This window comes from Neoarius graeffei, chromosome 3 (assembly GCF_027579695.1).
Source record: "Neoarius graeffei isolate fNeoGra1 chromosome 3, fNeoGra1.pri, whole genome shotgun sequence".
Classification (NCBI taxonomy): domain Eukaryota; kingdom Metazoa; phylum Chordata; class Actinopteri; order Siluriformes; family Ariidae; genus Neoarius; species Neoarius graeffei.
The window spans coordinates 73,036,243-73,057,559 of NC_083571.1; the positions used below are offsets into that span (position 1 = coordinate 73,036,243).

General features: G+C 41.0%; 1 protein-coding gene across 1 annotated transcript in view; it reads right to left on the reverse strand.

Annotated features, from left to right (window-relative positions):
- Positions 1 to 2,318: 2,318 nt before the first annotated feature.
- Positions 2,319 to 21,317, reverse strand: part of abca1a (ATP-binding cassette, sub-family A (ABC1), member 1A) — a 30,904-nt gene continuing 11,905 nt past the window's right edge. Inside the window, exons 9-50 of the mRNA XM_060917267.1 lie at positions 19,872 to 20,112; positions 19,337 to 19,476; positions 19,122 to 19,238; positions 18,728 to 18,922; positions 18,193 to 18,398; positions 17,886 to 18,062; positions 17,564 to 17,786; positions 17,170 to 17,391; positions 16,871 to 17,075; positions 16,631 to 16,744; positions 16,375 to 16,549; positions 16,170 to 16,301; positions 15,932 to 16,071; positions 15,700 to 15,837; positions 13,170 to 13,402; positions 13,011 to 13,077; positions 12,720 to 12,922; positions 12,587 to 12,635; positions 12,373 to 12,489; positions 12,075 to 12,223; positions 11,865 to 11,989; positions 11,676 to 11,774; positions 10,881 to 11,070; positions 10,695 to 10,789; positions 10,553 to 10,585; positions 10,236 to 10,341; positions 9,962 to 10,036; positions 9,609 to 9,778; positions 9,340 to 9,517; positions 8,646 to 8,761; positions 8,386 to 8,530; positions 7,370 to 7,493; positions 7,092 to 7,221; positions 6,891 to 7,011; positions 6,742 to 6,804; positions 6,544 to 6,650; positions 6,310 to 6,451; positions 6,048 to 6,182; positions 5,657 to 5,760; positions 4,754 to 4,846; positions 4,328 to 4,571; positions 2,319 to 3,918 (exon numbers count right to left, since the gene is read on the reverse strand). Coding sequence (XP_060773250.1) covers positions 3,778 to 3,918; positions 4,328 to 4,571; positions 4,754 to 4,846; positions 5,657 to 5,760; positions 6,048 to 6,182; positions 6,310 to 6,451; positions 6,544 to 6,650; positions 6,742 to 6,804; positions 6,891 to 7,011; positions 7,092 to 7,221; positions 7,370 to 7,493; positions 8,386 to 8,530; positions 8,646 to 8,761; positions 9,340 to 9,517; positions 9,609 to 9,778; positions 9,962 to 10,036; positions 10,236 to 10,341; positions 10,553 to 10,585; positions 10,695 to 10,789; positions 10,881 to 11,070; positions 11,676 to 11,774; positions 11,865 to 11,989; positions 12,075 to 12,223; positions 12,373 to 12,489; positions 12,587 to 12,635; positions 12,720 to 12,922; positions 13,011 to 13,077; positions 13,170 to 13,402; positions 15,700 to 15,837; positions 15,932 to 16,071; positions 16,170 to 16,301; positions 16,375 to 16,549; positions 16,631 to 16,744; positions 16,871 to 17,075; positions 17,170 to 17,391; positions 17,564 to 17,786; positions 17,886 to 18,062; positions 18,193 to 18,398; positions 18,728 to 18,922; positions 19,122 to 19,238; positions 19,337 to 19,476; positions 19,872 to 20,112 — 5,979 coding nt within the window. The 3' untranslated portion in view covers positions 2,319 to 3,777. The remainder of the gene's footprint in view (positions 3,919 to 4,327; positions 4,572 to 4,753; positions 4,847 to 5,656; positions 5,761 to 6,047; positions 6,183 to 6,309; positions 6,452 to 6,543; positions 6,651 to 6,741; positions 6,805 to 6,890; positions 7,012 to 7,091; positions 7,222 to 7,369; positions 7,494 to 8,385; positions 8,531 to 8,645; positions 8,762 to 9,339; positions 9,518 to 9,608; positions 9,779 to 9,961; positions 10,037 to 10,235; positions 10,342 to 10,552; positions 10,586 to 10,694; positions 10,790 to 10,880; positions 11,071 to 11,675; positions 11,775 to 11,864; positions 11,990 to 12,074; positions 12,224 to 12,372; positions 12,490 to 12,586; positions 12,636 to 12,719; positions 12,923 to 13,010; positions 13,078 to 13,169; positions 13,403 to 15,699; positions 15,838 to 15,931; positions 16,072 to 16,169; positions 16,302 to 16,374; positions 16,550 to 16,630; positions 16,745 to 16,870; positions 17,076 to 17,169; positions 17,392 to 17,563; positions 17,787 to 17,885; positions 18,063 to 18,192; positions 18,399 to 18,727; positions 18,923 to 19,121; positions 19,239 to 19,336; positions 19,477 to 19,871; positions 20,113 to 21,317) is intronic.

Here is a 21,317-nt window from a genome sequence, read left to right on the forward strand (position 1 = left end):
ATGGCCCTATTTGAGTACTGTTCTAATCCATATTATGCCAAGAACTACTCAACTAAGTAAAGAAAAACGACAGTCCATCATTACTTTAAGAAATGAAGGTCAGTCAGTCTGAAAAAGTTTGGGATGAGTTGGACCGCAGAGTGAAGGCAAAGCAACCAACGAGTGCTCAGCACCTCTGGGAACTCCTTCAAGACTGTTGGAAAACCATTTTGAGTGATTACCTCATGAAGCTGATTGAGAGAATGTCAAGAGTGTGCAAAGCTGTAATCAAAGCAAAAGATGCCTACTTTGAAGAATCTAAAATCTAAAACATATATTGGTTTGATTAACATTTTAAAGTTTACTAAATTATTCCTTACGTGTTGCTGCATAGTCTGGATGACTTCAGTATTCATTTACAATGTAGGAAAAAAAATTTTAAAAATAAAAACATCGAATTTGAAGGTGTTTCCAAACTTTTGACTGCACTGAAAAAAGTGAAACAAAGCTGTTGTTCATTGAATGTATTTGTTTTCATTCCAGTGAATAAAAAAAAATAGTTTGCTCCCATATTCAAAAGTTGTTTAAGTGAATTTAAAATATTCAGGTTTAACAAATATTATTTATAAATAATCTTTGTTAAACCTGAGTATTTTAAATTCATGAAACAACTTTTGAATATGGGAGCAAACTATTTTTTTTTATTCACTGGAATGAAAACAAATACATTCAACGAACAACAACCAATGTATTTAGGGGCACCATGGCTCAGTTGACTAAGGTGCCATACCATAAGTCTGGGGACCCGGGTTCAATTCCAACCCAAGGTCATTTCCTGATCCATCTCTCTCTCCAGCTCATTTCCTGTCTCTACACAGTCCTATCCAATAAAGGTGAAAAAAAACCAATGTATTTAATTTAGGAAAATCTGAAATAATTTCTTTGGTTCAACCATCAGAAATTGGTTTACATGAAGTTAAATATTTCAGGTCAAATCAAATGAATTATTTATATTGTATAACACTACAATATTAGGTGTGATCAATTACCTCAATTTTTTTAATTTGAGCCAATGTTTAATTTTTTTCAGTGTGGTACTGTAAAGTGGAACAAATTATATTTATAAAAAAGAGACATTGCTGTAATTTCTGGTTTCTTCTTTTGTAAGTGAAGTGCGTAAGTAGAAGACGACTACGTTATAGCAGCTATAAGCAGTTGTTCCCTCCCCAGTCTCTCTTTATTCTCTCTTGAATTTAACAAGACCAAAAAAAAGCCGTTTGTCACGTTACTGAGAAACCATCAACGCCTCTGTTCTGAAGATGTGAGTAAACTCAAGGCAACAGCTTTATCTCTGACTGTTACACAGCGCTGACACTAGAGACTCCTTCCAGAAATGTTGCACAAACATTTCTCCTTACAGAAAATGCCACCGTATCAAAGGTTACACACCATTTTTAATCTGTTTATATGGAGTGTCTGCTGTACAGGTCCATACCAGTGTATACCAGTCCCTTCCACCCCTCAGTCCTCCTGCACCTGTTCTCTCTGGGGAGCAGGAACAAGTACGCAGACTTTTCAGAAAACAAAACATCAGGAAAGCAGCAGGTTCGGATGGTGTCTCACCTGGCACTATCAGACACTGGGTTGACCTGCTTGCCCCAGTTATCACTGGGATCTCCAACAACTCTCTGTGATCATACAGGGTTCCAGACCGCTTTAAAGTTGCTATGATCTTCCCAGTTCCCAAAAAAGACCAGATCATGGCACTGAATGACTACAGGCCAGCTGTCTGGACCCTAACCTAAACAAACTGGAGATCCTAAGCCTATCTTTACTCCTCAAAGACTAGGCCTTTCCTAGAGACTGATTTTGTACCAAATCATGATTATAGTCACCTGTTGACATCACCTGTTTTAGATCACATCATTATTTAATTGTTTTACCTCATTACTAGCCCTAAATTGCCCCCATCACAGCTTTTTTTGGAACATGTTGCAGGCCTGAAAAGCAGGAATGAATGTATATTAACAAATTAAATGAAGTTGACCAACAAAACATGAAATATGTTAGGTTCATTCTGTCATCCACACCATCCCAACTTTTTCTGATTTGGAGTTGTAGTTTATTTTTACCTCCATGCAGGTAACATGAGGATATAATTCATTTTGGGAATTCAGACAATACTCTGTGCTTCACATCTGCTGGTACAATAATATATACAGTAGATAAGTATGTATAGGACTTTATACAACAGCCTGTGTAACTTTTATGGTATAATGTGTATTAAAATAGTATAATAATGTTAATGACATTTTCATAAAATAATCCCAAACACAGTCTCAGGGCAAAATGTTTTTATTCATATATAAGTACAGAAAAGACATAATATAGATTATAATACTTAAAGTGTAAACACATAAGTTAACATAAAATGAGCATGGTGAGACGTTTAATCTTCTGTTAAATAAAGTGTCCTGTTTAGGAAATTAAAAAAAGTGTAAAGTGTAGTACAGGACAACCCCCCCCAAAAAAAAAAAAAAAAAACCCTGCAGTTCAGCAGAGACTGTTTTAAAGTGCTTCCATGTTGGACCGATGATAAACAAGTTATTTCTCTCTAAATATAATTCCATGTCATCTTTAATATCAATTAATTTCATTTAAGGGAATTTTACTCTCACGGAATTGAATCCTAAAGCACCAAATATGTTTTGGTGGAACTTTTGGTCACAGCTTTAATTTCAGACTGGAAACAAATGGCCTGAAATATCCACCAGGTTTTACAGGCTCACTGATGCAGGAGGAATTACAAGTGGAAGGGTACAAAGAGGTTATGAAATGTAGAAAGAATAAAATCCTGAGTTTTATCCTAAATTTAAAATTTGCATGTGGCTGTTGTGCAGATTGCACATTAAACATGACACACAGCCAGGGACAGAAACGTTTTGATCAAAACTCGATATTAAAGACAAGAAACACACGTGTTGAACATTACTGCATGAACATCACCGTCCACAGCACGTGCAGCCTACAACAGCGTAAAATATCCAATAAACTCCACAAAGTTCACTTTCTGACAGAATCTCAGTTTGGCACAAAATGCATCATGGTATTTATACAGTATTTATCTATGAACCTTCGCCGGTCTTCTTTTTTAGTTCTACATTTCTTTACAAAAACTGAACCAGTGACATGACACCAGAATCCACAAGATCACAACTCTCACGAACATGCTTTAGAGAACACATCGGTTCATTTAGCATGCAATACCTACACATGTCAGATGTTCTCTGTGCTCGAGAAGCTCATGTCTTCACTTTCTGTTACATCTGGACAACAAAATAAAGTAAAAATGTCACTTTGAGAACATGTCTGATGCAAAATGTGAAATCCCAAACTGCCAGGAGTGGTGCTGTCCTGCGCTGGAACGAGAGCTGAAGTTCAACCCTGAATCACACGTCTTACTGGCAGTGACTGAGTGGAACTGTGTAGAACCCTAGAAAGAACCTTTGTAAAAAATACTGTTCAAGCGTCAAGTTTTTTCACACACACACATTAACGTTGTGATGCAGAGAAGCGGCACCAGGCTCGACCTTGGCTGCATCGCAGTGGATTTTTGTCTTTGCATTGATTTGCATTGAGTTTGATTTCAGTAGTGTGTCTGAGGTCCAGCGCCCTCTTCAGGGCACACACACAACTGAAAACTTAACAAAAAATACTAAAAATATATTAAAATTGAAACTAGAGTCTTTTAAAAACGGATCTCGGAATATCCGTCCACTGGAGTTGGGTTCTGATGGATCACACCACAGTCTCCTGCGCTTTAGCGTCCATGAGGAAAGTATCTAGTTGTGAAAAGTCCACCACGGCATCGCTCTTGTTTACGGAAATGTCTTTGATGTGGTCCTCATCACTTTGGTCCTTGGCAAAATTGACAAATACCTGAAGAGAACCAAAAAAGATTAGAGCACCATGTTGGAGATTATAATTAACTCAAAAACATGATAAATGATGGAATACATTGGACGTGTTCATCAATAACTTGATAATTTCGGCCTTCTAGCTTCCAAACATGTTCTACTCAGAACCCCTTCTGATTGGGAATCTTGGCTGTACTGTAGGGTATGAGTCTACATAAGAACGTTTAAAGGTCCAAATTAAAGAACAGTTTAGAGTTCTAGATTTAACCTTTAAGAGTACACCTAAAATCCAGCTCAGCATTCACTCTCAGAGAAAAATGTTCCTCTAAGGTTCTTTTGTAAATTTTAAACAAAATGCAATAGGGTTCCTAAAAGTGCCTTTACAGACTGACAAAGGGAACTACTGGAATGATCTAGAGCCAAGTTCTTACTTGGTCTAGTGTGGTCTGTGAGACGGAGTAGTCCTCAATGTGGAGCTGCTCTTTGTTCTTGGATAGAATGCTGAAGATCCGAGCCAATGAGGAGAGTGATGATGGAAGCTGGTACTGCAGCATGTTCCTGTGTTTCTCCTTCAGGATGCTGCCAGGTAACTCACGCTCGATCAGCTCCATCACCGGCTCCAGGTGAGGCTCAGAACCTGCCACACGCAAGATGATTGTGTAGCCATCACCAAACCTGAACAGAGAACACTGATCAAACATGGTCCTGTAGGAACTACACAGGAAGAACGTACAGTGAGCATGTTCCAGAAAAATGCCCATGTTCTGTATTAGTGACTGGACCAGAATAAAGACATGAGAACCACGATATCTCCATAATACTTATTACTGAAAATGAGAGATCTCCTGAGTTCCTACCTGTTCTTTAGATGCTGAACACTGCCCAGGCAACGGAACCTGCCATTGACCATGATGGCCATGCGAGTGCACAGAGCCTCACACTCCTCCATGCTGCTCAAAACAAAACAACAAAAAAACATGATACATAAGGAGAGTGTTAGACGTGGAACTTCCATTAGTGCATTAAAATAAAAAGGGTTACACTTACGGTTAATAAAAAAAAAAAAAAAGGTTCAGTCTAAAACCTTCAAATGTCCTTTGGTTTTATGGAGATTTTATACAAAACCCTGTTAGAGAGGGTGGCTCCAAGGAGCCTTTAGGGATCTGAGAACCCATAACCAGCCAAAGAACCCATAAGGAACCCTTTTTTCTCTGTGAATAACAGTGAAATGTGCAGGTGGTTCAAACATGAAGTCCAACTCCATGTACAAGCTTAGACAACAGGGTTTCTCAGTGGGTTCTTTCCATAGAAGAAGGTTCTGGCATTTTAAACCATAGGGAAGGGGTAACTTTCTTTTGTAGTGTTTTTTTCTAGAACAATTAAGCATCCCCTCAGAGAGACAAACCCAAATCCTTGAAAGTTCTAAACCTTTTCTCTAACAGTATGTTACATACTCTCAAAGAAAAAGGGTTCCTTCTAGGGCTTTTTGCATCATTATGGGTTCTTTGCTTTCTAAGCAGGTTCTGCTCCCTGAAAGAAAACCCTCAGTTTCACGATTCAACTTTGAGCCTTTAAAGGTTCCTCCAAAGGTTCCAACTCTACTAAATACAAACTGGGAATACAACTAAAACATATATGAAATTACAGTCTTAAAAAGGTTAAAACCTTAAACATTCTGTGTACAAGTGATTTCTAATAGGAAAGTTCTGTCCAGGAAGTAAGTACACTCATAGTATAAATAATCTCCTTCTGGTTCTTACCTGTGTGAGGTGAGAACAACAGAACGTCCCTCTTTAATTATGCTGAGGATGCAGTTCCAGAGAGCGCGTCGTGCTTTGGGATCCATTCCAGTTGTGGGTTCGTCCTGTTCCAAAACAACAACAGTGTAACACATAAATTCCCAGAAAAAGGAACTGGGTCATTGTGTGTCTTGCTGTGGTTCTATCCATCATCAGGACTTGAACAATCCATCATGAAAGGGGAGTTAAAGAGGGACAAAGGGCATGTGCGTGTGGGTGGGGGGGCAAGAGGGGCACTGTCTGATTCCAGGAAACCGAGAAATGACCTCCAACATCTCATCCTGAGTCGGAACATGATCTTTTTTTTTTTACTTATGCCAGTAAATAAGACTTGTGTCTGGTTTACACTCACCAGGAACACCATGGGTGGGCCTCCAATCAAAGCGATGGCCGTGGAGAGTTTGCGCATGTTTCCTCCGCTGTAACTTCCTGCTGATTTGTCCACATATTTCACCAGACCCAGTTTACGGATTCCCCACTCTGCCACCTGCAAACATGACCAGATATGACAGATCACGGCCTGATATACCACAGACGATGTCCTCAAGTAATGGACTCAAGTATATTTGTAATGGACTTTTTGAAAAATCTCCCAACTCCAGTAGAGGACTAACCTCACACACTTCTTTTTCCGGCACTCCACGCAGAATAGCGTAAAACTCCAGGTGCTCTCGGCCAGTCAGCAGGTCGTTGATGGCGTCAAATTGAGGACAGTAGCCCATGTTCTGATGCACCTCGTTGATCTCCGTCAGCACGCTGAAACAGAATTTATAATCAGTTTTGCAGCTGCAAATCACCCCATCGGTGAGAACTTTAGAATAACTTTTGTATAATTTTGCCTCGCGTACCTCTTGCCAGCTAAATAAGCCTCTCCGCTTGTGATGACTGAATCTCCAGTGAGCATCTTGAAGGTACTCGTTTTTCCAGCACCATTCACACCAAGCAATCCAAAACACTACAAAGAGAAATGCCGTACTTAATATCACAGACGTTCTGTAATAAAAAGTCAACTTTTGAGGATATTTGGAGCTCTCAGAATATTTTACCTCTCCACGTGGAATTCCCACACACAGTCTGTCCACCGCTGGCTTTTGCTTCCTCTTATACACCTGCGAGAACGTCAGAACATCACCATTATCATTACTGTTTACTCTTTTTATTCAGGTATTGTAAAAGATGCAGGAAGTGATCTAACCTTGGTCAGCTGTCTGAGCTCCAGGATGTCGCTCTGTCCACCTCCACCCAGGATCCTTTGCCTCTCCCTGGCCACGTCCTCGTCTTCCTCGGTGATCGGCTTCAGACGAGCACTAATGCCTCTGTAGGCACCGAGGTTTAATCAGCATACAGAGAACGCCAAAGAACCGTAAATAAATCCACTGAGGAACTGATGAGTTACCTGGCCTTGATGCAGAAGCGATACTGTATGAGCACTGTAATACAGAAGAAGACCACGCCTTCCACCGCCATAGCAAAGAGGTTCTTCCCCACCATATCCCATGCCAGAGGAGAATGGAACCGATTCTCACCTATGGATCCACATGTTGGAAATCATTACACTTCCAGAGTTTAACAGTACTGCAAATCAAGGTGCTTACGAGCATGTTATTATTATTTTGTTGAAGTGAACTTTTCATACAGTGTCGAGTAAATCTAAATCAGTCAATTGTATCTTACCAAATCTCTCCAGAGCATCAGCCATGGCCTGGTTCTTCACCATATCGATCAGTCCACGTCCCAGGCAAAAGTGAGGGAAGATCAGGAAGACGTTTTTCAAAATATCATTGATGCCACCAATCTCCTGCATCAGGACACATCAGAGAACGTTGAGTTATACTTTAGATTTTAATACAACACATTGATATAAAAGCAGAAAATGTGTCACGTGTTTACAATGATTATTATAAAACAGAGAGTTTTGGTTCTAATATCTGATTTGAAGCTGTTGCAAAAATATACACACCCCTGTACATTACTGTAACTGAATTCTGTATTAATGTGCTAGGTTCTCATCTCATCTCATTATCTCTAGCCGCTTTATCCTGTTCTACAGGGTCGCAGGCAAGCTGGAGCCTATCCCAGCTGACTACGGGCGAGAGGCGGGGTACACCCTGGACAAGTCGCCAGGTCATCACAGGGCTGACACATAGACACAGACAACCATTCACACTCACATTCACACCTACGGTCAATTTTAGAGTCACCAGTTAACCTAACCTGCATGTCTTTGGACTGTGGGGGAAACCGGAGCACCCGGAGGAAACCCACGCGGACACGGGGAGAACATGCAAACTCCGCACAGAAAGGCCCTCGCCGGCCATGGGGCTCGAACCCAGGACCTTCTTGCTGTGAGGCGACAGCGCTAACCACTACACCACCGTGCCGCCCTGTGCTAGGTTTGAAACGAATAAAAACTTCATAGCAATGTTACAGCCATGTTCTGTTTGTATAATATCCTAATCTTTGTCTGTTACGTTGCTTATCAACCAAAGTTTACCATCATTATTATGTTGTACAGCAGAACAACTGCCATATTATTAAACACTGAATTTGTATCACCACTTCATAAAAGCTCATAATCCACTTGTGGGAACATGTTACAGTGATTTTATTCCTGTTTACTCATGACCCTTGGTAAAATCGAGTGATTTATTGCTATACTCTGAGTGGTCCTGTCTATGACTCATCCTTACATTGCTACCAAAAAGCTCCAGGACGAAGGTGGACACGCTGCCGTTGATTCCAATGAGGATGTTGACGCTGGTTAGGACCACATAGGCTGTGCTGGGGATCTTAAAGAAGAACGATGCTGGGTACATCAGAGGAGTTATGGACCAGCTGTACAGACACAAACACACCAACACTGAGTCAAGTCTTTCATCTCATGGAGGAAAATTAGCAGTTGGTATAACAGCAAGCAGCAAGAAAATATTTCACTGAAACATGAATTTACCCATAAAGGAGTAAAAGGAGAGCAAGGACAGGCAGGTTGGTGGAGGAGACATAGGCCTCCTGCTGGAAGCAGATGAAGATGATGATGACGAGGGTTGCAGGGACGATGTAGTTACACTGAAAGAGAAACACAAGAACGGTTCAGTTAGTGTAAATGAAACACCAACTAACTCACATGTAAGGAAAAACTTCATCAACTTTTCTTCTCCAGGAATAAAAATACAAAACTACAGTAAAAATAAGATGCTTCACCACTGAGAAGTTAAAAATTCTGCTTTGTGGGAATTAAAAGCCTAAACACCGTGTTTAATCATATTTAAGACAGTTCATTATCGTATACAGGATAAGGGCAGTATAAAGTGACAAGGTAATGAGATGAAGCAGAGCTACTTTTATCCATTGTTGATTATTTTCCTCTAAGAGCATATCGCCAAATGTTTTATTCCTCTTATAACGCAGCACTTCAGCAACAATTACAATTTTTATTTATTAAAGAATGTCATACTTTTATCCTGTTACAGTTTCATTTAATGTTTTGAAAAGTCTGTGATACAAGTCAGTTCCTGATACCACAGTAGAATGAGCACAGTACTATAAACCTGCACGACTGTCACAACTGCTGTTACAGAAAATTAATCAACACCTTTTGACCAATCAGAGTCCAGAATGGTAAACGATATAATCAGTGATCTCACCATATCCCACACAAAGTTTGCGAGCCAGTAGAGGAAAGGCTGAACTCCGCTGATGAACTGCATGTGCTTGGCTTTATTCACTCTCTCCTGAATGAGGAAGACCACAAAGCTGGCCGGGACAAAGGACATGGCGAAGATGACGCAGATGGAGACCAGAACATCAACTGAGGTGGTCATCCTGACAAACAGAAACATGTCAGATGGAAGTCCGAGAGAAGGGAGTGCTCTTGTGGGTTCATGTTTCTATAATAAGGAACGTGTTTACTCACAGGGCCACCTGAGACAGCTGCTCTTTAGTGAGGTTCAGCGGGTGGTTAAAAGCTCTGATCGCAAATTTTGCAGGGTTTAGACCAGTGGGCAGGCTGGCACGCAGGATACCGTTGTTCATCACGTTGAGGAAAGCAGCGATGCTGTGCCAGCCTTTGTTATTGAACCAGATCTGCACATGATGAAGAGAAGATAATGTAAATTAATTAGTTTAGTTCATTACCGTGACAGAGCATCTTTTTGATGTCTCTGAAATTTGACTGGAGAACAGCTACAGTTCCTCAGATGTTCTCTGGATTCATTAATTTATTAATCATACACAAGATTCACCATAAAGCACACAAAACACACAGACCTTGACATTGTTCTTGGTGTCCAGACCACCGATGAAGCTCGATAAACTCCTCAGAAATCTGTCTGCTGCAGTACCCTGTTCCCAACAACAAAACTATTTTAGTACCTGAACTACCTGAACAGAAACAAAAGAAGCTTTGCAGAAATCTGGATGCAGATTTAGATCCCTAATGAACAATTCGAAACAAATGACATTAAATGCTGAAGAAAGGAGGAAAGATAATGTAGAACTGTATTGATTTACTTGTAAATCAACTCCATTTTAAAATACTCACTCTTTCCAAGCTGAAACGAGCACGCATATGAGCAATAGCCTTGGAGATCTCATCTGAAGGGGGCAGGTCTTGTGAACTTTTAGCACCCAATGAGAATCCACCGTATCTGTGATCAACCAATGAGAAAAAAGCCTGATTAAAAGTACTGATTACATTGAGAACACTGTCTACAGAAAACCTCATACACGACCATTTTACGTTAGACGGGATTGATGTAAATTTGACATAATTTTGAGCAACAGACTGTTTACACTTAAAATAAGTTCACTTTTAATCAATTCACTATTAAATTTATGAAGATATGCTGGATGAAGTACCTGAACTCATTCACCCACAGTTTGTTCTTCAAACTGCAAAAGAACAAAAAACAGGCTACTGTTAGAGATTTAAACATAATAACAATATTTATTTATTTATTTAAATCATCACCTAGCGTCCCATTTTAATCGTTCTCCTTACCTCTTTCCAATTATCTGTGCATACGTTTTCACCAAGTAGTCCGAAATATTCCTCCCTGTGAGATTCTGCAGTGTGTCTGTGCTGCTCACTTTGAGCTATACAAAATTAACAGAAAGGTTTTTTAAAAAGGTGCACTTTCATTATTGCATATAAAGTTAGCATCAGTTGCCTTTTTTTTTTTTTTACCTGCGGTGGTGGCAGGCCGCCTGCTCCTGGTGGACACTCCGGCAACATCTTCTTCTTCTCCTCACAGCTGCATTCACAGACAGGAGATGGGTTCTCCATGCTCCAGTTTTCAGTCTGAAACATGTCCGATACGGTTTTGGGAATCTCGGGAACAATCCATTCACTTTCTCTAACTGGGCATGACCCATCTCTGTTTCATAGAGAACGAAGAAGGAAGCTGTTAGTTTGATTATTTTCTTTTTTTAAATGTCAGAAAACACATCAGGTCTCGTTTCTCCAACCAGATATGAACAAATTTATTTGTTAAATTTTCACACTTAAAGAAAAGATGAAAATGCATTTACTTGGGAAAAAGGTTTGAATCTGATATTTTCTCCCGAATTTGTTTAAATTTATGTACTAATGTCAACCTCAATCAATCAGCTGCAAATTACATAAGTGGTGATGATAACTGTGATTTTATAAAGTGATTGTATCATTTTAAAATGGCTGAGCGGCATTAGTGGAGGATTTAGCACATGTCATGGTTAGGGGGCGCTCTTTCACCGTTTACTCATCATTTTGCCATTTTCAGTGCTCTGTTAGCTTTGCCTTTTTTGGAGGTTGGTGGGCATGGTTAAATAAATGCATCATGAATATTCGTGGTAAATTATTGGCATTTATCAGCATTTCAAACATTATTAAACAATTACATTTCCATCACTTGATAAATGAGACTCAGTAAGAGGAAGAACTTATTCACAGAGGTACCAAGGTACAAAATATCCTTAATTTTTTTTTTTTTACTTCACTCACCCAGGCGTCCCATCCTCTGAACACCGCCCACTGTAGGCCGGATTGTCTGTTAACGCTCCGAGTAGCTTGTTACTGTGCGTATTCTCTGGTGCATCATTACTAAAGGATTCATATTGAAATGTAAGAATTCAACAAGACTTTGATCCGTTGTTTGTACTTTAGCTCTGTAATTGGAGATGTGGTGTTTACCTAATGAAGGTGTACTGCTCCTCATACATGCTGGGGTCCAGCTCTAGGCTTGGGTACTTTCCGAAAGGTGGCACGATCAGACTGAAGACCAGGGCAATGCACACGAACACAGCTGGAAGAACAATCTGGAAGCAGCAGATGATGGTTTGGGAAAGGTTCAGAACGTTGTGTAAAGGTCAGAAAACTAATAGTTTGAGGTGATCAACTCACCTGAGCAAAGAATCCTTTCCGAGAGCGACGGGCATACAAGAAACGTTTCCAGAGCAAAGCCACAAACTGCTGCCTCTTCAGACTCCAACCTTTGACCTGATATGAGCCTTTTCCATCAGACACTCCTAACCAATCCGTCTCACGCGATTCTGAACATGGAATCAAACACCACAAATCAACATCTTTACTATGTTATGTGAAAATGGTTTAATTTCTGGTTTAAAGAAGTAATCTGTGATATGATGCTGCTAATGGAAAGGTGGTGTTCTGGATGATGGACAACAGAAGACAGAAGTACCTGGATCACCTTCTGAATCATTGAAATCAAAACTGTCATCCTCTGTGAAGGGTTTCAGACAGCTCTGATGGTCACCAAATGCGTGCCGGCGGTGCCTTCTTGGAAGAACTGTGCCATCTGTAGCAAGAAATGATCGGAAGAACTTTGTATTTTCTTAATCTCTTAGTTTGAAGGGTTGATATTCTGAGTATGGATTGACTCTATTTGATCTTACCCGAGGTAACAGCATCAACTCCGTTATCATCGGCAACTTTGAGGAAGATCTGCACCACAGAGAAGAACTGGTCATAATTCTGTCACATTCAGCATGGCAAAGATATTTTATCTACCTATCTACGCTGACTTACCTCCTCGAGCGTGGTGTCTGAAATTCCATAGCTGGAGATACCGAGGTCGATGAGACGATCGTCAATCTCATGGAAGAGTTCCACAAAGGCACCATCCTTCGCTGCTTTATAAGGCAGCACATAGGTGATCTCATGGCCCAGATCCTCCACCAGTCTGGCTGAGGGAACATGCTTGAAGATGACATTGGAGATCAGGGAGATGTCTGGAATGCCAAACATTAAAGAAATAGATATTGTAAGGTTTTGATTCCACAAAGGAGAAATTCAGATTGGTTTATGTTAAAATCTTACCAATGGTGGTAGTTTCACTTTCATGGTCACTTCCAAGGCCAGAGCTGCTTTCTGAGATACTGTCATCCTGCATGGACAAACATATCAGTTTATACACAGTGGCTTCTGAAAATTTTAACCAGGCTTTTCTTGCACTGTGACAGGTTTGTGACCACAAACCTTCTTGAGACTATTCTTGGAATAGGACACGGTGCTGCTGGAGTTGCGACATGAGCTCAGAGACAGGTCGAAATCCCGCTTGACCAGTGTTAGGTAGTATCCAGTGCCAAGCTGAGTCTTCAGGAAGAGGGAAGATCCCACACAACACAGCTTCCCATGAGAGATGATGGCTATGCGGTCACCCAAAATGTCAGCCTCGTCCATGTGGTGGGTGGAGAGGATGATGGTTCGACCTGATGAAGATGAAACTCAGTATAAATGGTCTGATTGATTCCCTTTCATATTAATTTCCTCTTTGAGGAAATATGGACACTGCACATATGGCTAGCTATGTGTATGAACAATGTAAAGTGCTAGAACAAATAAAAGAACCATCAGCAATACGAACATTTCGTGCAAATGTCCAGGATGAAAAACAGACAACAGACAAAAATTACGCTTACTATTAATCACTACTCAAAAAAATTAGTTCAACCAGACTGAGAAATGTTCAGGTTCCATCACTTATACACTTGTGTTCAAAATAATAGCAGTCCAACACGACTAACCAGATCAATCACTGTTTTTGGTGGAAATTATATTACTACATGGCAAATAATTTACCAGTAGGTGTAGTAGAGTCATAGAAAACCAACAGACCCAACATTCATGATATGCATGCTCCTGAGTCTGTGTAATCGAATAATTAAGTGAAAGGGACGTGTTCAAAATAATAGCAGTGTGGAGTTTAATTAGTGAGATCATTCATTCTGTGAAAAAACAGATGTCAGTCAGGTGGCCCTAATTTAAGGATGAAGCCAGCACATGTTGTACATCCATTTCTCTCTGAAAACCTGAGAAACATGGGATGTTCCAGACATTGTTCAGAAGAACAGCGTGCTTTGATTAAAACGTTGATTGGAGAGGTAAAACGTATACTGTAAAGAAGTGCAGAAAATGATGGGCTGCTCAGCTAAAATGATCTCCAGTGCTTTAAAATGGACAGCAAAGCCAGAGAGACGTGGAAGAAAACAGAAGACTACCATTCGAATGGATCAAAGAATAGCCAGAATGGCAAAGACTCAGCCAATGATCAGCTCCAGGGTGATCAAAGACGGTCTGAAGTTACCTGTGAGTACTGTGACAATTAGAAGATGCCTGTGTGAAGCTAATCTATCGGCAAGAAGCCCCCGCAAAGTTCCACTGTTAAAAAAAAGACGTGCAGAAGAGGATACAATTTGCCAAAGAACACATCGACTGGCCTAAAGAGAAATGGAAAAACATTTTGTGGACTGATGAAAGTAAAATTGTTCTTTTTGGGTCCAAGAGCCGCAGATAGTTTTTCAGACGACCCCCAAACACTGAATTCAAGCCACAGTACACTCTGAAGACAGTGAAGCATGGTGGTGCAAGCATCATGATATGGGAATGTTTCTTTTACTATGATGTTGGGCCCATTTATCGTATACCAGGGATCATGGATCAGTTTGCATATATCAAAATACTTGAGGAGGTCATGTTGCCTTATGCTGAAGAGGAAATGCCCTTGAAATGGGTGTTTCAACAAGACAACGACCCCAAACACACCAGTAAGCGAGCAGCATCAGGGTTCAAGACCAACAAAATGAAAGTTATGGAGTGGCCAGCCCAATCCCCGGACCTTAATCCGATAGAAAACTTGTGGGGTGACATCAAAAATGCTGTTTCTGAGGCAAAACCAAGAAATGCAGAGGAATTGTGGAATGTTGTCAAATCATCCTGGGCTGGAATACCTGTTCACAGGTGCCAGAAGTTCTCAGAAAACGTGGTTATACAACTAAATATTAGTTTAGTGATTCACAGGAATACTAAATCCTTAAGATTTTTTCAGTTTATACAGTAAATATTAGGAGCTTGTAATGAAAAATGCAGATACTGCTATTTTTTTGAACAGCCCAATGTTCATTTTTCTTCATTTTCTGTAAAGTAATTAAAATATTGATACATTTTTCTTCATGTTTTGATGTAGAATATAATGTGCATTGTTCCCAATGCATGGAAATAAAAACTATTATAAGGATTTTGAGCTTTACTCACGTTTTTAAACACACTGCTATTATTTTGAACACAACTGTACCTCTAGAGTGGGTCTTTCATGAGAAATCTGCCTGTAAACTTGGTGAACCATATTTATACTTAGAATAACTTCAGTTCAGAGATTGTCTGATGTTAAGATTGTGGCATTTTTGTCAAATATCAGGCATCTTTGTTTTTGACTAGTTTGCCTATTGTACGCTGTGTTGTGTGAATTATTGTTGCAAAGTCTTACCATGCAATTTTTGTTGTTAAGCCTTGTTTTCATGTTTCAAATTATTTCCTAGTTTCACTTATCCCTAGTTTAGACACTTACATATTTCATTAAGTTCAAATTATGTTCTACTTTGCCTGACTTTGTTTTGACCCTCACTCTTGGATTATGTCTCTTGTTCAGGCACGTTTCCTGCCACTCACCACATGTTACACAAACTTTATGGTTAGACGTTTTAAATAGTAAAACATTAACTTCCCATACCCTGACGATACTTGAGCAGTAGGTCCCAGATGCCCCTGCGAGCGTATGGATCAACACCAGCTGTGGGTTCATCCAGGATCACAACCTTTGAACCTCCAACAAATGCCAAAGCAACAGAGAGTTTCCTTTGCATTCCTCCTGTAATAGAATCAACACCAATTATGCTAATGATATACATGACCTTTGGCTAGTTTTTTTTTTTGGATGTTCTAGATCTTTCACATATGCTTACCTGAAAGCTGACTAGTACGAGATTTGCGTTTGTGAGGGAGGCCTAAATCTGAAACAATCTGATCCATCTCAGACTTCACCTTCTCCTCTGATAGGCCCTTCAGGCGAGCATAGAACCAGATGTGTTCTTCTACCGTCAACCTGTGATCCAAGCAAGAACAACAAGCTTTAGAATAAATGCTATTGAGTACTTCATTGAGTTTGGTACATGGTGGAAAATTAGCTATGGATGAACGTACATGCTGAATAGGACGTTGTGCTGCGGACAAACTCCCAGGTTCTGACGGATGGCGCTTAGATCTGAACGGATGTCTTTGCCCATAATGTAAGCGGTGCCAGACGTGGGAGGAAACAGGCCAGTCAGAATGGACCTGATAGGGAAAAATCAGTCAGAACAACTGAACATAAACATTCAAATCCTGAAGAAGAGACTCTTGATCTTACATGGTGGTGGTCTTTCCTGCTCCATTGTGACCCAGGAAGGAGGTGATCTGATCCTCGTAGAAGCCCAGCGTGAGGTCATCCACTGCCAGCTTGTTGCCGTGTCTGTACACCTTCACCAGATTCTCAATGTAGACACCAGGTTCCAGATCAGCTGGTACCTCCTCGATGCACACCGCTTTGGGGAACCCAGATCATTTAGATTCATACAGTTTTTTATCTGAGCAAAGTAAAACTATAAATAAAAAGCTATAAATACCTTCCGCGTTTTCTTTCTTGTTGGTAGAGGAAGCTGTAGTCCAGCCGCATTTCTCTCCACACCAGTAAGATTTGGTAAAGGGGAAATACCATGGCCGGGGAATGCCATATTGACCTGAGAGAGATTTAAAAGATGCCAACAGTATATAAATACTTTGCAAATCCTGACTGTGACTCATCATTTGAGAAACATAAATATAAATGCTGAATGAAGTGAAACCAGAGAAGACAGATGGATTACCTGGGAAGACAGTCTCAATGTACCATGTCATGACTGCATACAGCACAGCATCTATTAGCATGAGCGAGATGGAGGTAGTGAGGCTGTAGTTGTCCTCCAGCATGGGGCTGGACAGCAGGTTATCCCACTGAATTCCCACTCCCTGCTCCTCAAACAGTGCAAAGTACTCACAGCCAAAACCGAATGCCACCGGAGACAACAGGCTCTGAGAGACAGAGACATTAATAAAGCCAAGTTATATCCTCAACGCCTCGTGATATTCTGATGAGAACGCTTCCTCTGATTAACACACCACTCACCACAACCACTTTAGCCCCGAAGCCGACATAGTCCTGCCAGGCCACACACAGGACATAGGGCAGGTACAGGGTGAAGTAGATGATGCCCCCACAGGCAGCTGCCAGGTTGGCCCGGGAGAACAGCGTGCTGATCAGGAAACACTGCATGATGGTGACAATGGCGAAGGAGACCAGGAAGAGATAGACCACACCCGGGTCACTGTAGGGCAGAAGGTTCCCCAACTGTCATGTAGAAAGAGATTCAGATGATCAAACTGTCACTTTAATATTTAATAATCATGTGTTTATTTATTCATTTTTAAATTGTATAGGAAACATTTTGACATCTAGCATGATGCCATGAAAATCTATCATTTTCAAACACTGGTATGTTGGGAAGAGGAATGAATCACACCTTCAGGATGAGGACCAGCAGGGCGGCGCTGATGAGCAGCGGGATCAGGCTGCTAATGAACCAGCTCAGCCACAAGATCCCATTATCCAATCCCATAATCCTCATGGTCTCCTTTAGACGTGCCTCTTTCTCATACACGATGCCTTTAATAATGATGGCCACTGAGTACATCCAGGCGAGGGTCATGAACAGCGGCATCGAGCGGCTCATAATACGCAAGAAACTACACAATGCACACAGAGATAATGAGAGCAACAATGAGAAGGTCTAAATTAAATCAAAACAAAAGAGTTTAACATTAATGTAAAAGGTAAAAACTTACATATCATCCACGTAACACGGATACGGCATCTGCTGGATGTAAACTCCAGTTTTTTCCTTGCTGCCTGTCAAAGCCCGGATAATCCCGTGTTCAATAACATCCTGGAGGTATGAAAATCCTCCCCAGATGTAGCGCAGATCCTCAAACGGGTCAGCACGAGGACCAGGGTCCCAATACCTGAGAGTACAAAGCACAATATTTCATTTAAAATAAACATTTACAAGCAGAAATAAGTCAAATATAAACAGCTGGTCGCGTAAGTTCTGGTCACATGACCTTGATGCTTGAAAACAAAACAGTTCCCTACCCATCCTTGATCTTATTGGTACGCTCCACGTTGTCAATGTCCATGCGAATCTTGTAGCTGACATTGGAAGGAAGCTTGGAGGAGTCAGACTGCATGTCTGGAAACACGATCCCAGCCCAGAACTTGCGATTGTTCAGCAGTCGCATGGACTGATTCACCAGGCGCTCCTCAGTTGACACCGGCTCCAACTTGTCCAAGTTCACACACTGTGGATTGAAAAGAGAAAAAAAAAAAACATTCAATTTAGGGGCACAGAAAATATAACATTTCTGCTTTCTAGATGTGATTTTACAAAGGTAATGGTGTTATGTCTTCTGTGAAGCATTAACTTCAAACCTTTAAGGATTACAGATTAAGTTACAAGCAGGAAACACAGTACAGTTGATATTTAAGACGAGGTTTAAATTTTGACTCACTGTCACATTGGCACCACAGTGGCACAAATAAACAAAGTGATTTCCTCCACAAGTATGCTTATCACATCTCTTACACTCCAAAATCACTTTAAACAGAGAGTATGAACGTGTGTCTTTACCTCCATGAAACGTGAGATGGTTAGAATGGCTTGGTCCGTCTCGTTAAACACGTCTCTCCAGGTGTATCCTGTACCTGGGGGGCGCGTGTCCTCGGAGGCTTTAGACAAGAACCGGGAAATGTCCTCCACTCTCCAGTCTGTGTCTTTCAGCCTGGTGTTGAAGAACTGAGCACTGGCGTTATTCTGGAGCAGAGTCTACAGATGGAAGACATCACACACTCAAAAATTACTCCTCCATATTACTAACATGAATGGTCATAAACTAGCAATCTAGCGTTACATTAAGAAGAAGGAATGCAGCTTTTTTATGATGTATGTTAACTTGCATTACTATTCACGACCACCGTGTGGCACTGCAGAGTGTATATTAGCCGACGTATCAAGGTCAACTCACTCTCACAAAATCCACTTCCTCACTGTTCTCCATGAAGTCCCAGACTTTCAACCTCAGCTCCTCCCACATTCCTCCCAAATCCCGCAGTACACCAAGCTCCTGGAACGTCTTATTCACCTGAGAGAGAGAGAGAGAGAGAGAGAGAGAGAGATGGTTAGAGAGACACTTCACACGTGGACCACTGATAATTCTTCATCACTCAGACAGATACAGACCTCGTGGATAATCTTGCGTGTGGCCGGTGTATCAGGTGTGTATAAGATCTTCCCCATGAGCAGAGGCTTCAGCGCTCTCCAGATCATCCGAGAGATCGGACTCGACTCCAAATTCCTCATCATGTTGTTACAGTATGGAGCTGAAGGAACAAAGAAAGAAAAATCAAACTGAGCAGCTAATCTAGCAGCAGAAATTCGTCATAACTCAGATGTTTACAATTAGTCCGTTATCATAATTTCACTCTCACTGGTTTGTTCAATGGCTCATGTGAATACACTGAATGTCCACTCAGCATTTCTGACTATCTTTAAACGGAACAGAAAATGATTATTTATCAAATAAGTTGAAATACTTCTCGGTTCATTCTCACAAATGATAAAGTGACATGTGATTGTGTATTTCCTGTGTGGTACAGAGCCACAAAAAAACTAAAGCATTCAATCAGTAGTGACCTGGAAGCAAAGAAGATGTGTTCCAGGTGAGTTTGTTGCTTTAATGATGAACATTCTGAGTGAATTTACAGCACAAACTTACTGGATGTGTTGTCATAGATGGATATGGGCTCGCTGTCACTGTCGTTATGGTTCCCGAATAGGGCCTTGTAGTTGTGATCTTCGTACCAGTTGAGGGATTTGATCTTCAGACCGCCACCTTCTGGGTGTCCACACACAATGCGTGACACGGCTTGGTACACATGATTGGGCGAGTGCGTGATGTTTCCGGTCAGGTACAGGATCTCGTTCCGCATGTCACGCCAGCTCTTCATGCTCACCAGCTGTGAGGGAGAATCAGGAATAACAAATGTGAATAGAGTGCAATTACAATATAATTGTTAAATTAATTTCTACATGAAAATATCATCTAAAATCAAGAAGGGTTGAGACTGAAACAAAAACCCAGTGTCAGCCAGAAGGGGGAGCTGCTGAGTGCAGGAGCAGGAGAGCGAGGTTACTCTCGGTCACAGAGCAGGAGATGAACAGAGGATGCTAATGAAGCTCATGCTTTATCAACACATCTCCTGCACTGTGTCAGCTCTAATCTGTGTGTGTGTGTGTGTGTGTGTGTGTGTGTGTGTGTGTGGGTGGGGGGAGTAATACATGTCTGTTTGCTGAGGAAAAGCAAAAGCCATGATGTAATGTAATGATTCTTTGGAGAAAGAAAAGAGTTAAGAGCAGTGTACGGTGCTTTACAGTGACGATTAATTTATGTCTGGAATAAACAGAACTGAAAGGTAACTCTGGGTCAAGCTGCAAATTAGAAAACTGAGCCGTTTCCTCCACCAAGCAACAAAAACCCCCACATTTTGGAGGAAGAGAAAAAAAGAAATGCTGCAGTTTTTTACAGAAGACTATATTTGAAGAATGGCAGTGAGATTTTTTTAATCTGGTTGCACTGAACCTGATAGCAGCTCAACCATTTTACCGTGATCTTTGTTATAAATATGGTTATTAAAACATAAAGACTTCATTTCCTGATTTCAGTTGTGTTTATGAGTGAAGCAGCTTTTTCCAGTTTTCAGTCCTCATAATGTCCAAGTGACTCATTTCTTGGTAATGATGCGTCTCCCTTCACACACAATCCCACCTCGTCAAAGTCAAACAGAGTTGAATCATATCCTCCAGGCATCCGTATGTCACCACAAACAACAGCCATGGTCAGCAGTGTTCTGAGGAGGAGATAGAGCCACGCTGAACAAGAGCCGACAAACCGGAGGAGTGTGGAACGACCTGGAGTAACCTCCCGTCCTGCAGCCTCACCACAGGGTTACTGTAGTTCACTGAGCAGTAAAAACCGCCGCGTGAGAACAAAAGAGGACCTGAGGCAGAGGAACCGTTTCTGTTTTGTTTCCTCTCTGAAAGCTGACAGTAATGTTGTCAGTGTCGGTGGTTATCATGTGACACGAACGAATTATTTTCACCTTTCTGCATGTCAACAAACCGACGCCTTTTTGGTTGTTTTCTTTGTTATAGTTAATGCACA